The 16,813-nt window shown below is 41.8% G+C and overlaps 1 protein-coding gene across 2 annotated transcripts in view; it reads left to right on the top strand.

Annotated features, from left to right (window-relative positions):
• Nucleotides 1-12,381, top strand: part of csnk1da (casein kinase 1, delta a) — a 20,960-nt gene extending 8,579 nt beyond the window's left edge. The window contains exons 2-9 of one of the 2 annotated variants that reach the window (XM_013914394.1): nucleotides 870-980; nucleotides 4,026-4,174; nucleotides 4,372-4,600; nucleotides 4,686-4,856; nucleotides 4,949-5,097; nucleotides 5,488-5,656; nucleotides 5,747-5,856; nucleotides 9,426-12,381. In XM_013914394.1, the coding sequence (XP_013769848.1) occupies nucleotides 870-980; nucleotides 4,026-4,174; nucleotides 4,372-4,600; nucleotides 4,686-4,856; nucleotides 4,949-5,097; nucleotides 5,488-5,656; nucleotides 5,747-5,856; nucleotides 9,426-9,476 (1,139 nt within the window). In that variant the 3' untranslated portion in view covers nucleotides 9,477-12,381. Of the gene's footprint in view, nucleotides 1-869; nucleotides 981-4,025; nucleotides 4,175-4,371; nucleotides 4,601-4,685; nucleotides 4,857-4,948; nucleotides 5,098-5,487; nucleotides 5,657-5,746; nucleotides 5,857-6,662; nucleotides 6,952-9,425 lie in introns of those variants that run through there. The other variant, XM_013914395.1, reaches the window with a different exon arrangement.
• The last annotated feature ends 4,432 nt before the right edge of the window (nucleotides 12,382-16,813 follow it).

Raw genomic sequence — 16,813 nt, 5'->3', positions numbered from 1 at the left:
CAGTATGTGTCATTTAAAACTCACACTGAAAGGCATTATTTAAGACTAAATCTTGTTTCTCTGTCCAAGTGAGGAAACTTGATCTCTAAAGGTTTTGTTTTTTTAACCTTTATTGGATTATGGCGATCTGCTCTTTGTAAATGCACCAGGCCTGGGCGCCAGTTTGAGCAGGCCCTTCCCCTTTCTCTCTCTCCCTCCACTTTCCTGTCATTTCTTCACTGTCAGTAAAGCTGAAAATTGCAGCAGGCCAGACCTAAGGAAGTTGGATTCTGTCTGTCATTGTGCTTTTCATGTTATTGCTAGCTGTCCTGTCCTACATCATTCTGTGTGCTGCTTCAATGTTGCAATCTCTGTTTATCTAAAGATTTCCCCATTGGTTGTTTTTTAGCTATAAATTGTCGCTAGTTCCTCTTTATCTGCATGTGTAAAAACCACAGACGGTACACCATACAGGGTTTTAAGGTTGCTGTTGTAATAATCGGTTATTTTGTACGATTCACGTGTTTGTATCCACTTGTCTGTACTGAATATCATTTGTATTTGTTTCTTGCTATATAATGTGTTGTATTGTTGTAACTCTTACTGCCCCATTGCCCAGGTCCATATTGGAAAAGCGACATAAATGAAGGACAATAAGATTATAATAAAAACGACATTCGTTATCTTCATCATTAAATTGTATAACCATGACAGAGTTGTGTTGGACTTTGACATGACAATAATACTCCCTTGATTGTGTTAACCCCTGACGCAGTGCCCATTGTTCATATTGTTGATTAGATACTGTTGGGTTTTATTAATTAAATATAGGTTCTGACTGAATGTGTAATGCATCTTCATGCAGCTAACCCCTCTGCTGTTTTGCCCAGGTACTGATATCTCTGTTGGAGAGGAGGTCGCCATCAAATTGGAATGTGTCAAGACCAAACACCCACAGCTCCACATAGAGAGCAAAATCTACAAGATGATGCAGGGTGGAGGTACTGTACACTATGACACTCACTTTACACACATGCATCCATGCAGCTTTTATAAGTTCCTCATCATTTTAAAGTACTTGGATGGAGGCTGGTTTACACTTTTGTCATTATAAACCACAAAGAAAATGCTCCGTACTGGCTGTCTGGTAGACATTGGTAAAGGATGTTTGTTCATTCATTTTTTTTCTGTTATTAAAGTGACCCTCCTGAACTGAACACCACCCAATAGCTGGTGCTTAAAGCACACACCAAATGATTTTTCCCTTCCTTTTTCCTCCATTCCCTCTATTAATCACTTCTGACACCAGTTTTTTGTAAGCATAACATTAGCATTGTAATTGTCCATGAACTGTTTGGGCTATCTGACATTATGGAGTACAGTTACCGAGTGCTCCAGCGATACTCTGAGTCATTTGTTTACCATTGGCTGTCACATCATCAGCTGCTAGTGTCTCCTCCTCGTGTACCTTGTTGTCAAATCACTTGTTGGATCGTCAGTTTTTCCTGTAATTTTTGCGCACAGGTCATACAGTTTCAACTCATCTGTCATAGCTGTTGTTTCACCACTTTGACTTTAAACAAGAAGTAGAGATTAGGATAAGATAATACCTTAATTGATCCCACAACGGGGACATTTTTGCATTACCTCAGTTCAGGAACAGATATCAGAAGGAAAATACAAATAAAAAATAAGTAATATAATACACTATATACAACAGTAGCATACACAGTATGTGATTATGGATATGGTTGTGGAAATATGCAAGACATAAACTATATAGCTTAACATAACTATTCTACCACTACTATTCCTATGTATAGACATGTACACGCACACACATGTGCACACTAACGTTGAGTTTAAATCACTTAAAAGATAAATACACGAGTGTTGAGCCATGCAAGAGAAAGAGTTATTTACTTCAGTAAAGCTCTTTACAGTTCAAGCTTCATAAATCGAGGACTGATGTGGAGACTGTTGGAAAAACACAAGTAACACCTTTTTTCTATCGTATTAGGTAACAGGTTACAACTACATTTTCATGGAAGCGGGCCATCCTCAAAATGCACCACTGATACTAAAAAATATTCAAATTTGCACAGTATCGTGGCATGATAAAAACATAAAGCTGTACTTATCTCCTGTTGGTGTTGAAGAAACCAAAAGAAAAATGATTTGCATATAGTTTGTATTTAGGAGAAATTTCTGTTTGGGGAAAAATATTTACTGTTTAATGTCCATAGACACCGTGAATGGTTCCTGTTGATTTTTTATTTTTATTTTTTTTTAAGTTTAAACCAAAGTGATCATTCAGTCTAGCTAACTGGCTGATAGTCCGACTACTAGCGTAGCTTAAAGAACACCTTGTGCCACTGCAAAGGTACCAAGAGCAAAGGAAAAGAACATCTGACTCTGAAACATGCTCACACACTTCCAACGTGAAAGAAGCAAGAAAGGACTTGCTGCTTTGAGTCAGTAAGCATGGGTAAAGTTTAATTGTTCTGCCAGCTCAGTAGTGTCTGCAACATCATACCTGGGGTAGACTTGTTTGCATGTTTGTATTTCTGTACCTCATACTGTATATTACTACACTATTACTGTGTGGCATGAAATGTACATTTTGAAATGTATTTTTCTTTTGTGACTTATTGATTCATGTCGTCTATAGTACTGGCGTCTGCCTTTAAAACAGTAAACTTTAGAAGTCAGCAGTTTGTCTGTATGCACAGCTATGTCCCCACATGCATTTGTATTTTAGTTCCAGCATAGTTAGATTTATTAGGGCACAGTAGCCGACTCAGACTGTGAGATGTATTTGTGTTTGTATGTATATAAATAGCTTATGCTGTGTGTGTGTTGCTGAGCACCAGCATTTTGTTGCCGCTTGCCTGTAGAAGGAAATGCCAGATGGCCTATTCGCCTTGGCAGGGTCACCGGCTCCTACGAAACCAGCTGGCCTCTGTGTATGAGGGCAGGAGTCGAGCCATTTTTATTATTTGGAGTTGTATAAGTTTGTTTCAGGAGTTTTTTTTTTTTTTTTTCTAAATAATGCATGCAGAGTAAATGTGTTATGCATTTCCTGTTTACATATACACAGTGTGACTTGCTTACTTGGAAAAACCCCTTCATGACAGAAATCAGAAAAGTGTGTATGTGCGCTGCACTAATTGTGTTTGCTCAAAGACCTCAAAACACACAAGCTTGTCTGTAATACGATCCACAGAAAAGGGAAATGACATTGCACAAGTTCATAGTGTGAAGACCTGACATCATTGCTAAACACTGCCATCAGCAGTGACGGTTGATCAGACTCGCATACGTCTGTAGACTTCTGCAGATTTAACCCTGAAACGTGTTCACCAGTGCACATGTTTAAAACACCAAAAATAAAAACGGAGTAGAAATACTGTTATGCATACACACAAGGAGGGAAATCTACTTTGTTCAGGAGAAAGTTTGTAATTTTAATCCCTTAACACAAAAATGGGATTGAAATTACAAACTTTCTAAGTGAATGCCAATTAATCAAAAATGGTTTACCCATGGTCCCCCTCTGCAAACAACCCAACATCAAACCGCATGCTTGCATCACAGATTGACACATTATGGCAGACAGTTTTTGAAACCAAAAACGACAATAATTTTAGTTTGAGTTTACCAAAGGTTTGTTATTCTGGTTTTTTCTGATCACTGCCCCATATAGCATATTGACAAACATGTAATTATGAGCATAATGTGTTAATATGTGTGCAACCATGACCATGAGACTTGCTGTTGGGTTGCTTTAACAGAAGACGTGATTGTGGAGGAGTCACAGCTGTCAGTACTAAACACGCTTGACCTTTGGCTTCCTTATACAGGCCTGTAAAGTCCTATATTTGACTTTTAGGATTCTGATTTGAGGACTTGCACATTCCAGCCTTAATAGTGGCTGCAGTTTAATCAAGTTATTACAGTTTAGTGTCAGCTTGTGGTTCTCACTGAAGTGCCAACATGAACAAAATGGCACCAAACTATAAATGTGTTCCCTACATTTCTTGCAGTGGGTATTCCAACGATAAAATGGTGTGGCGCTGAAGGTGACTACAATGTGATGGTGATGGAGCTGCTGGGTCCCAGTCTGGAAGACTTGTTCAACTTTTGCTCTCGCAAGTTCAGCCTCAAGACAGTCCTGCTGCTGGCTGACCAGATGGTGAGTTCCCAAAAGGAAAAAGAAAGGGAATAAAATGAGGAATGCTGGTCCTACACTTGATGTTAAAGATGCATCACAAATTGTATGTACAGTAGTGCAGGACGGTTTAATCTCTTCACTGATTTCAAATATCTACTTTGGTTAAGCTCCTGGAATGACCCCTTGTGTTCATTTTTAACCACCGTTTTTCCTTCCAGATCAGCCGAATTGAGTACATCCACTCCAAGAATTTCATCCACAGAGACGTAAAGCCAGACAACTTCCTGATGGGCCTGGGCAAGAAGGGAAATCTCGTCTACATCATCGACTTTGGCCTGGCCAAGAAATATCGTGACGCACGCACGCACCAACACATCCCCTACCGCGAGAACAAGAACCTGACAGGCACCGCCCGCTACGCCTCCATTAACACACATCTGGGCATCGGTAAGACCGACCTCCACAAACTGATGATTAATAACTCTGATTCGTCCAGATCCCGACTGACCTGGCCCTCTCTCTGCATTTACAGAGCAGTCCAGGCGGGATGACTTGGAGTCACTGGGATACGTCCTTATGTACTTCAACCTGGGGTCTCTGCCTTGGCAAGGCCTTAAAGCTGCCACTAAGAGGCAGAAGTATGAACGCATCAGCGAGAAAAAAATGTCGACACCCATTGAGGTCCTCTGCAAAGGCTACCCGTGTAGGTTCTAGTGCTCTTATGTACCTATGAATAAAGGCACCACATCAGTGTTAGCCAACACTAATATTTTAAACACCTCTTTGTCCCCAAAGCCGAGTTTGCCACCTACCTGAACTTCTGCCGGTCTCTGCGGTTCGACGATAAGCCCGACTACTCATACTTGCGCCAGCTGTTCAGGAACCTCTTCCACAGGCAGGGATTCTCCTACGACTACGTCTTTGACTGGAACATGCTGAAATTTGTAAGTTATAGCTTCACATCTAAGAAGACTTTCTTTGTGCTTTTCACTACTGTCTTACTTTAATTATATAAGTGCTTTCGTTAGAAGGTTGTGCCAAAAACAAACAGTGTTTCTTAGGAATTTCATTGGCAAGCAGAATATGAGTCAAACTTGAGAAGAACTGGGTGATGTGTACTTTCTGTTTACAACTGGAACATCAGCATTCTCAGTGACATAAACGCAGCTATAAACATGTTGTGTAACATAATGTTAAGTTGACCTTCCACTGTTAAATGGCCTTGTGTATTCTGCCTAGATGCATTTTCATGCAACATGTTTGTTATTTTGTTTATTTTTTTTAAGTGTGCAGCTGTCTTAAAGGTTAATAACCTCAGCTGCCTTGTGTGTCAGGGTGCCAATAGGGCCGTGGAGGATGCAGAGCGGGAGCGTCGGGAACGGGATGAGAGAATGAGGCACAGCAGGAACCCCGGGGCCAGAGGTATGGCCTCGGCCTCAGGAAGAGCCAGAGCCCCTCAGGAAGTTGCAGCCCCCTCCCCGCTCAACCCCGCCTCACACACAGGTGAGCAAAAAATATGTTTTGTTTTTCCTTCTCTTTAAACAGTTGCTGAAATATTCAGCCTACCCTTGTACCTTTTTCTTTGTCTTTCAGGTATGGAGAAGGAGAGGAAGGTGAGCATGCGCCTTCATCGGGGAGCCCCTGTCAACATTTCCTCGTCAGACCTGACAGGACGCCAGGAAACATCCCGCATGTCCTCACAGGTAACACGAACTGCGTTACAAATATCATGTTGAAAATCCACAGCAGACAGCTGTTTGCAGCCACATTTCTTTAGGCTGTGGCATATCTCAAGTGACTGAGTAGCAGGGTACACGCTGTGCAGGTTGGCAGACCATAAAACATTGTCGTTAGAAACAATTACTGGGAGGACTTTATGATTGCGTGTCAGTTAATAAGAAGAACTTGAATCATTTGTGCTCAGTTGCCCAACAAATCCTGAAAACAGGAAGCGTCTAGCATAAGAGAACATAGTGTTTGTGCAGACACCACATGCATACATGTTCTCCTTTTCCCTCTGTTCAAACTGAACAGTATCTGTACTGATTCATTTCCACTGACACAGTCCTTCCCAGTTTGTAAAATAAGCGTAAAAGCACTCATGGAGTAAAGGAGGTCATTGTTTAAAGGCTTCATTAAGTCCTTTGTTCTCTTCTTTGCGTGGACCTCCACGCCCCCCAGAGGGCAAAGTGGAGAACTGCTGAACAAATGAAAAGAATCTGTCTCCTCCAGTCACTTTGACTTTTTTGTTTCTTTTTTCTTAATCGAGTGTTTAAAAAGTGAAACATTTCTGTGTATTATCCTACACAGAGACACGGGATAAGACATTGCATGTCAGTTTCATACTAGTTACATTTATCCATGAATAAAATGAACCATAATTAACTTGTTTCTATAGCTTTATGGAGCATTCGTTTAATGTTGTGGCAGTATGATGAAGAGAAAATTCAAATATAGAACACAAAGTCTGTGAAAATAGGAAAGTTACTTGCAACTTTTGTTTATTCAGAACAAAAACAAAGAAGTGTTTCCAAGGACAACCAATGGAGGCCGGTGATTTGTCCTTAGGTAGGCATCCAGCTCATTTATGCTTCTGGCTGGCTCCTGATTGGTCAGTTTGTACCTGCTGCACTGGCTTCTTCAGCATATATACAAGAGTATATTTACAGGGAAACACAGCCAAAGTAGTACATAAACTTCAGTGTGAATTATACTTCAGTGGGAAAGCTGCATCGCAACTTATGAAGTAACTTCTCTTTTGGCTCTCAGCGAAGGCGGTCGCACTTTTCTCCTCTCCTGCCCTTATCTTCCCTGCTTAGCCTCTTGTGTCCTTGTCTAGTCTCGTGTTTTTTGAATTACTTTCCCCTGGAACACTCTCTCACAGTCTGTTCTCTAAAACCTAAAAGAGGAATTATGGATTTGATCAACTGGTCTCTGAATGCAATTGACACCCCTTCTCAACGAGAAGTCTGGGCTTGGGTGAGCCTGAGTGCTGAGGATATCTACCTATTCGGAACCATGATAACAGGGTTCTGGTTCTTGGCCCTGACTTATCGAAGAATTAAGAAAGCGGAACCGGCTGTTCAAACCCCCACAAGGCTGCCCGCTGGGATTGAAACGATGGGAGAGGCGTGAGTTTCTCAAAATGGGCTCATTGAGTGCAGCACGGATAAGATCTTGGAGAACACACGGCTGCCGTGAATACTCAGAACAAGACCTCTGAGTGGAAAAAAACTGGATTACATCTGGAGGGGCTAGCTCGAACAACACCTTTGAGCGCAAATTGCATCAAATCTTGGGGCAATGCACTGCGATCGTGAGTTCTCAGAATCTGCTCTTTGGGCAAAAAGAATGACAACATCACGGAACGTAAGTTTGGATAACATCATAGAAAGCTCGCGGCTCTCCAACGGGAGATTGAGAGACCAGTGTTGGACTGTTAGAACAGCTTTGAAATTCATATGAGTTGTTCGCACTAAAGTAAAAACCACCATCACTTCATGCGGAGACCCCATCGGCGCCAGCTGCGGTCTCAAGGCTGGAGCTGAACAACAACACCCTGATAACGACTGTGTTTAGTCTGTTCCTCCCATTCCATGCAAGGTCACCTGGGTTGGCTGTAAGACTGTTTACTTAGCCTGGCAGGGCGAAGGACACTGTCTCAGCTGAACTATGGACACACACACACACATACACTGATATGCACACACTGATCCCCCCTCCCTTTCCAAACGCCTTTGATGCTTGTCCCCTCCCGGGGAAGATGGCGGTCGACTGGACCAGCGCAGACATGCTGCAGGACCGGATGCGCTGTCTACACCGGCTCTCTCTTACCCTTTACCCGCCCCTGTTGCTTGTCTTGTGTTTCTATGGTGTATTGATAATCATGTGCTTTTTGTGCTGAGGTGTCTTTTCTGTTATCAAACTGTTCTCCCACTAGGAGCTCAGTCTGAGTGGAGTTTTTTTTCTCCTCCTCTCACCTCATGTTATGTATTTTTGTTGTTTTTTTCCTATCAGCCTACCTTTCTGACATGTCTCCCCAATGTGATGTTTGTGTAAAGTTGGTCAGAAGGTTCCTTTGTAAGTGCGCATGCGCCATTAGCGTGCTGCCTGCTGTAACCCTAATTTCCTTCGGGATTAATAAAGTATTCTGATTCTGATTCTGAACCAGGAGCTGATGCGCACCTCCTGGGAAATGTAATCACACGTCAGGTCGACGTAGCCTGCAGCAACCTGAACAGTGAAGGTTGTGGTCTAAGGGGAAGTGGCGTTTCCAGCTACATTGCAAATTGGGATGTAGATTTCCCGCTGAAGTCTAAAATCAAGCCCAAATGCTATCTTTACTTGAGCAGTGTCTCCTCTACACAGAATGTAAGAATGAGTGGGGAAGAGAAACGGTGCAGACACAGTTTAGATTCGGCTCTGCACACAGAAGCTTCATCAGTGCTCGTCTATTTTGCAGTGACGATCATATTCATTTCCAAGGGTGCAAATATGCAAGCATGGTCTGCATGGGTGGATGTAGCCAACAGGCTGTCACCTGTTTGCTTCGGGGCTGCAAAGTTCAGGACTGTACTGTTGTGTTGTGGCTGCAGCCATCTTGTTTTATTTGTTTTTGGAGTCAGGTTTGTCTGTGGGTGAGAGTGGTTATCAGCTAATACAGCCGAGCTTGTTTAGCAGGCTGGGCTGAAACTGGACTTTTGTAATCCACAGACACAGATATCTGCTAATTGGTGCCGAGTAATGAATCAAATCTTTCGTTGTAATTCGGTGAAACTAAAGTACACTTTTTGGAAAATATTGTGAAAGTGAGGCTTAGCTGTGTGTTACAGCTCCTCCTTTTGTTAATGAAGGCAGTCACGTCCACGTGTTTGTATCAGCCTGTAAACATTTTCACTTTTAAATGTAACGTTAGCCTTTTTAACACAGGAGTGTTATGGCTCACTGTTGGAGAGGATCTGCCGTGTGGGCACTTCTTGCCATCTTTATTTTTTTAGCCTTTGAGGTTGCTCCTTGCCTACATCAAACTATGATGGGGCATTTAATATTAACTGAATCTTATTAGTATTAACATATTGGATATTTGGTAAAATAAATGAAATAAAATGGGCTATTTCAGTGTTCATTCTAGCCCAAGGTTTTGAGCAGAACTCTAGTATGCAGTGTTTGCGCTAAGCTAGGCTGCTGGCTGTAGCATCATAGTAACCATGCAGTAACTGTAACTTCCAGTGATGTGCTCCCTGCTCAAACTGTGACGTTATTTTTCTTTCAGGCTCTGTCCCGGGTCACACCAAGCGGCCTCCAGTCTGCAGCCCCTCGGTGAAACCCTCTCATCCAGCTGTGCACCATGGAGGCCTCAACATGTACCACCTGCAGCCACACACACACACACACTTTACACACACACACTTTACACACACACACTTTACACACACACACTTTACACATATGAACAGGACTTTGCAGATTACACGGAGGACTTACCAACGATTGCACAAGTATCTGGCTACTCCCCTGTTCACTCGACAGAAGAGGTGCACAGCCAGAAATGAGTGTGAGTGTGTGTATGTGACAGAGAGATGGGCAGGTGGAGTACGGTTTGGTTGCCTTAACAACAATTTGGGCAAAGTAGCAGCCGCAGCATCTCTTTTTCTCCGTGGGAAGATTTGGAACCCCCCCTCCTCCTCCTGCCTCCCCCTTGCTGTTGATGAAGCCATGGATTCACTTCTCTGTGGCATCATCTTCCTGTTTTTTTTTCTCCCCCAACTTTTTGATTTTACTTATTTTTAATCATTAAGAGAAATTGTACTGCACCAGCTGGTCAGACTTCACAAGAGAGAATGACATGTCTGTTAGCTGTCAAAATTAGCCTGTGGGATTTATTAAAACTACCAGAGACACGTGATCCATCGTGGCAGTGTTGTAGAGCAGTGCCTCAACTCTATTTTTGTGTCCTGAATGACTGTTTAAATCCCACAAGTGGGCATACTTTTCTTTTATTTTGTATTTTAGGTGTTTGAGGTTTAGCTCTACAGTTACATTAACAGGGGATTTAATGTTCTCTTTGCAATGATCCCAATGGTATGAGTAGATGTTTTGGGGTTTTTGTTTTTGTCTGCGTCCACCTCAGGTGCGTTGCAACCAGGACATTGTAGTAAATCCAAAAAAACCATACAGCACATATAGTGTGTCTTCAGGTTTGTGGCTGCGGTGGGAAAAGCTGTGAATGAAACGATGATCTAGTCTGGAGGCTGGTGTGTCCGCACCGAACGGATGAGAAATTGTTTTTAAACTCAGTGCATAGTGATGTGGTTTTTGTGTGTTTGTGTGGTTCTGTCTTAGGGTTATCTTAGGGTTGTACAAGCTTCAAATGGTTGTGGGATAAACATGTTGAGGGTATTTCTTTCTTTTTTGTCTCCTTTGCCTCCTCAACCTCACTCTAGACCATCTGTCCATCTGCTTCCAAAGATTTTGTTTTGTTTTTCACGCGTACTTTGACAGCTTTCTTCGTAAACCTTAATAAACACTCATGGATGATTTCAACCAGAATTCACAGGATGTTGCAGCCTCCTTGTCTCCACGTGTCTCTAGTAGAAGCCACAAAAACGAATCTCTCAAACGTTTTAAGTAAACGCAGCAGAACTGCAAGACAGAAACTTACAGGATTAATTACATTGGAGGAAAGGCTCCAAGGCAGTTTAATGACTTGGATTTTACTGATACCCAGTTTGTTACATCGCAAAGTATTTTACATCATGGTTGCACAGTGCAGCGCAAGCCGCTTGGATAAGGTGTCTTTGATTTGCCTTAAATGGGGGTTTCACAGTTTTTTTTTTAACAAATCGATGTTTAAGTCTGAGGGTGGAACTGTGAAAACACGCTTTGACCCTCAAACCTGATTTCCTGATTGCACCTGCAGCCCTCACCTAGTAGAGATCACACATTAGCTGCTGTTTAACCTGCCGACTCTCCAGTCCTTGCGTGTGGTGTTGGATTGCAGCTAATATTCCAGTGTGTTCCCCACCAGTGTGTGCTGCCTCCAGAATGCACTCGGTCACCTAAACACAGCGGGCGTCTCTGAGCCGACTGTGCTGCCGTGTCTTACGTGTGAGAAAAACAGCTGTACGTTTAAACCATCTTCAAGTCTGATTTTGCAAATGCCGCAACCTTCTGTGAGCTAAAGACTAAATTACTGAGGTTACCTTTTAAAAAGGTAGATTCTGGTAATGTACTTTCCTCAAGCTGGGATCCATTCTGCCGATAGCAAGTTAAAGATAAAATGAAAAAATGCCACAACTCTTCAGATGTCATGGCCTCAGTTTGTACCTCCTGGTAGTATTTGATCCTGCATTTGTTTGTTTTTTCTTCACAGTTTAGAGTTGTACTGTGCAGCCTATGTTGCAATGACTTTTAAAAGTAATTGGCATAGAAGGAGCTTGATTTAAAGAAAATAAAGATCATTAGTTTCAGTCTGGTGCTGACCCACATCAGAGGGTCTGGCAAATAATGTGAAAGTTTGTGTAGAAAATGGACAGGATTGGTTTAAAAAGAATGATTTTGGAGACAAATGAAGCAAGTATTAATTAAAAAAGGTGGGCGGGGCGGGTTGGACGAGTCCCAGTAGTACTAAAAGCCACGCACGGCTCCTCTCTGTGGCTCGATCTGAATCGTGCACATTTTAAAGTAGAAAACTGTCGATGTGGTACACTGATTGCAATGTAACGTAGGCCGATTTTCTGTAGTTAAAGGGGAAAGGGGTTGTCGTGGTATTTTGTACTCGTCGTTGTGTATAGGATGCGCCTACTTTGTCTACCAGGTCCACATGAGCCCCTGGTTTTGGATGATGACGACAGTGTATGGAGGGAATGGGAATGCCTCACTCCATTAGAATTCCCGCTAAGGCAGTTTTTGTTTCATACACTTCACCTGTGGGCTTGAAAAGCAAAAAAAGTGATGCATTAACTTGTTCGTTTCACTGATGGCTATAATAAATGCAAGTACAATTTACATGGGATAGATTTTGCAGGCTGCCTCACGCAGTTCTCCTTTTGTCAGTTTTGCTTTGAACTGTGCGTTGTGGAGATGGTTGCTCATGTCCCAAAATGCATCTTTCTGTGGATCATGGGAAATTGTTTCTTTTCACTCCCACCTCAAAACTTTTGCTCCTCATTTGTAATACCACTGTATTTGTGTATTTTAAAATTGTTTAAATAAATTAAGTACTTGTATGTATGTGTGTGTGGTGTTTTATTTTATTTTATTTTAATTATTTTTTTATATTGTGTCAGTGTGAGAACCTTAGGCACAGTCATGCTGAGGTCCTCGTTTATCAATTTAAACCAGCTGTGTTGGATCAAGGACGCGTCTAAAACCTGCAGGACCCCGGCCCTCGAGGCCTGGAGTTCCCCGTGGAGGCTGTGCATCTCGAATAAAGGAACTGACAAAAAGGATTTGTTAAGAATAACAGCAGGGTTTGAAAAACGTATGACAATATCCATCCCAGTCGAAGAGAGGATGATTGTTACCTCAAAAAGAAGCAAAAATCAGATGTAAGTCATAAAGCGAGGCATAACTACCTGAATAGACATAATGTACGTGTAACATTAATGCCCAGATATTTGAGCCCAGCACATGTAAGGTTAAAGGACAGAGCTGATGTATTTATGTGGAAACCAATTTCTTTAGTAGTTTAGAAAAGACAGACTATTGTCATAAGTAGGCAAGAAGTGGACCCAATGGCAAGGCTGTCAGGGAGATTACCTAAACGAGAACTATTTAAGGAATGCAGAAAAAAATGTGGTTTAGGAGGTAGAGCAGGGCATCTACTAACTGGAAGGTTGGTGGTTCGAGTCCTGGCTGTTCCAGTCTGCGTGCCAAATGTCCTTGGGCAAAATACTAACCCCAAAATGCTTTTTGAGTCACACACACAGTATGAATGTGTGTGTGAATGTTAGATAGAAAGCACTTCATATGAATCAGTCCATTTATAATTGATGAATAAAAATTAATTACAGAAAACTGAAATCCAAAAGTGTAAAAAAAAACAAAACTGCAACAAGGAACACAAATAAGATAAACACACGAAGAGAAGAGAAGACTGCACAAAGATACACCAGGAGCTATTTAGGGAACTAATCATTGACAGGAAATAAAGCTGAATTCTCTGAGACATAACTTCAAAGACTACTTCAGCTACTAGTTGCTGCATTTCTCACATTCCGAGTTTTTTTTCCTGTTTCTTAAGAACCTGATTTCAGTTCATCTGCTGTGGATGTTCTTTAGGTCTGACACTTTTTTTGTCCTCCTTTTGTTCAGTTTGTTCCCTTAAAAGTGTAAAGAATCTTAAAGCTAATCTTGAAGCAACTGTGTTTTTATAAATGGGCGTCTTCTTTTTCTTATTTTGCAGTGCTTCCTCACTCGGTCCCTGCATCCTTCACTAAATCTGTGAATCTTCTCTGTGTGTTCCTTGTACGCTTGTATACTGAATGACAAAGTCCGTTTGTCTCTTTTCCTCACGGCTAGCTGCTCTATACCTTATATCCTTTGTCCAGTACATCTACTATCCCTCCTCTGCATATGTCCATAGATTCATTTCTAATCTTGTCCATCCTAGTCACTCCCAATGAAAATGCTACCTTCATCTTCACTTCCTGTCACTTTCGTTAGTGACACAATTTCCAAGCAGTGCACCTGGAAATACTTCACAGCGCTTCCATACTTTTTCATGATACAGCCTGATTCCAAAATGGATTAAAGTGAGATTTTCTACACGCAATACCGCATTATGACAAAGAGGGAAAATGTTTGGTTAAGATTCTTGCAAATTGATTAAAAATGTTAAAAACAAAACCAAAATATAATATGTACATAAGTATTCACAGATTTAGCTCAAAAGTTTTTGAAGCACTTTGGCAGCAATTACAGTCACATCTTTTTGAGTATGATGTGACAAGCTTGGCACGCATGTTTTGGGCAATCTCTCCCATTCTTCTGTGCAAACGCTCTCACGCTCCATCAGCTTGGATGGGGAGCGTCCAGTCTGGGCTCTGGCTGGTCCTGAAGACATGCCTTTGTTCTCTTGGCTGTGTGCTTAGGGCCATTGTCCTGTTAGAAGATAAAGGCCAGAGCGTTCATCGGACCAGAGAATTTTGTGGTGTGCAGTGCAGTGAGGTGTGCTCAGGCCTCAACATAGAAGAAATCAAACAGCCACTCCACGAACTCGTGGCACAACATATAAGTGCGATCTGCATCTAAAGGACAAAGGTCATTTTATGGAGAATGGCTGTGATCACATTTCAGACGATGAGACAGATGGTTTGAAAGAGGAGTAAAGGAGGCCATTGATGCCTTCTGTAAATGACCACTAGACACCCCAGAAGCACCAACCCCCACTCACACCACACCCCAGGTGAGCTCAATAGGTTATGTGATGTGGAGGGTCATGGTCTCACAGTGGTTTTACCCTTAATCCCCAGTGATGGCAATGACCCATGCCTTTTTTCCCACTTTGGCTCTTAAGAACTAACTGTGGAAACTGTTGACCAAGTGTGAAATAAATAAATGAAATGAAATGAAATGAAATGATGGCTGACATGATCAGTGGTGGGTTAACGACCCCCAAAACGATGTCCAAGGGGACAACCAAACCAGAGCATTCTCCACCATTTGTTTTTTTGGGGGGAAGTCTCCTGGATGCCTCTTCAAATGTCTGCACAAACTAACAGAAGTCCAGTTGCCTCTTTATTCATACTCTCTAGAATTTAGGCTACTAGTTTAACATTTTACACATAGGATTGCCATTTCATAAATATTCTGGTCAAAAGAATTTACAACAATGATATTATGATGATGGCCACAAAAAGCTCCATCATACTGAGTTGAGTCCATTTGTTCCATTATTTCTACATTTCAGTTGCTCAGGTTGTATTTAATTTACGTTTATCGTAAAATAGCAAAGTTGTAACACCGCAAATGCTGGTAAAACATTATTTTACTGGTGAAAACAATGTCAGGATTGTATGTTTGTATTTTCACTGCATCAGTGCCATAGTGAAACCAGTGGGCGGTGCTGTCAGACAGTTTCCATGCCACTGCACAACCATGACAGTTATACAACACACCACGTAGCTGCTCCCTGTAGATTGCGCAGAGGTTAAGGCATCCAAGACAAGCATGGCTGTGGTGGTGAAAACCCCTAAAGCAGATGCAAAGCTAGGTGGAAAAAACAGAGGTGGTTTTTGGAGCATGGTGTTATATATTAAGCAAACTGCTGGGCGTTCTTTTAGAACATGTGCTCATTATCAGTCAGGGCAAATGGAGTGAAGTCCTAAGGGAACTAGAGGATGAAGAGTCTGAACACGCACACATGCTCCCTGTCTAGGGTTAAAGTGGGGCAGGGGGATCGTTGACGTCAGCAACCCACAGTCTCCAGCCCACAGCAACAGCGCTGCAGTTTATTTATTCCCCTGTTATTAACACTCTGTCACCTAAGGCATGGGAGCAGAATCACAGCAAACCCACTCGCCTTCAGGTGCACAATCATTTCCTTTGTGTTTTTGCTATTTAGTCCTGCACATAGTCACAGATAAGACTTGAATGATGAATTATGACAGTCAACCCTGATGTCAGCTTTCTAAAGGCCTTTCCCGGCTCCGCAAACAGGTCATGTGGCCGACAGGGACTAACTGACAGGAAGGTCATCAGAAAAACAGAATGATGGTGATGTGTGAATGCAAGATTTCTTCGGTCAGTGTGGGGCTGAGGTGGCGACCAAGTAATCACCACAGCCTATCGTAATAAAGGAAGGCACCTGTCAATCAAGTAATCAGCTCCAAAGCACGAGCCTCATAAATTCTTAAAGCTCCAGTCAGTCAGTATTTTTATACTGACAGTAATCAATTGGTTATGTGAGGGAGCTCTAGCACTGCAGTTGTCTTCAGTGTTGCACAGTGAGCAGCCTGTTTAGTTTTGCAGGCTGACACTTTAATGTTTTGGTTCATGCCATAGAGCAAATATAAAAGAAGGCTGGAGTATGTCCTTAAAAGTGAAGACATTGAGGAAATACAATGCCGTGAAGCTGCATTATTTCAAATGGCCAGCAGGGCCCATGTGAAATAATGCCCTTTGTGGCCATTAGAAGAACTAGCTTTTGTCTCCCCTCTTCTGTGACCCGTACAAACAATTTCTTGATGAATTCCTGGGCTCAGTCTTTAGCCTTGAGTCTTATTAAATACAACATGATAATTACGCTCCACATTAGAGCTATAAGTATGTATGTAAGGGTGCAACTTTACTGCCCCAGAAAACCTTCTGCAGTTTATTAATATCATTTTTATGTTTAAGGTGAGTAAAACAAAACAAACACTTTGAAGAACTCTTTGTTTCCCCATCAGACCCCTAAACATCTGACATAGCCCTGGCCTACAACTGAGTACATTTTTGCATCTTATATTTCTACTGTGTTTCTCATATGGTGTTTTTTTAATAACTCTTTTTAAACGATCTATTCTATTTGGCCACTTTATTTCTTTTTGTTTGTTTGGTATCTATTGCAGACTGCAAAGGAAGAATTAAATTGTACAGGGAAACATGTTATAATAAAAATTTGAAACTTGAAAAATCTTCACTTACATTATTAAACTAATATTATAGATTTTTTTT

Source organism: Pundamilia nyererei, unplaced genomic scaffold, assembly GCF_000239375.1.
Source record: "Pundamilia nyererei isolate P.nyererei 1_Seehausen unplaced genomic scaffold, PunNye1.0 scaffold00193, whole genome shotgun sequence".
NCBI lineage: Eukaryota > Metazoa > Chordata > Actinopteri > Cichliformes > Cichlidae > Pundamilia > Pundamilia nyererei.
The sequence above is the reverse complement of the archived record's forward strand: the minus strand, read 5'-3'. Positions and strand labels throughout refer to the sequence as shown.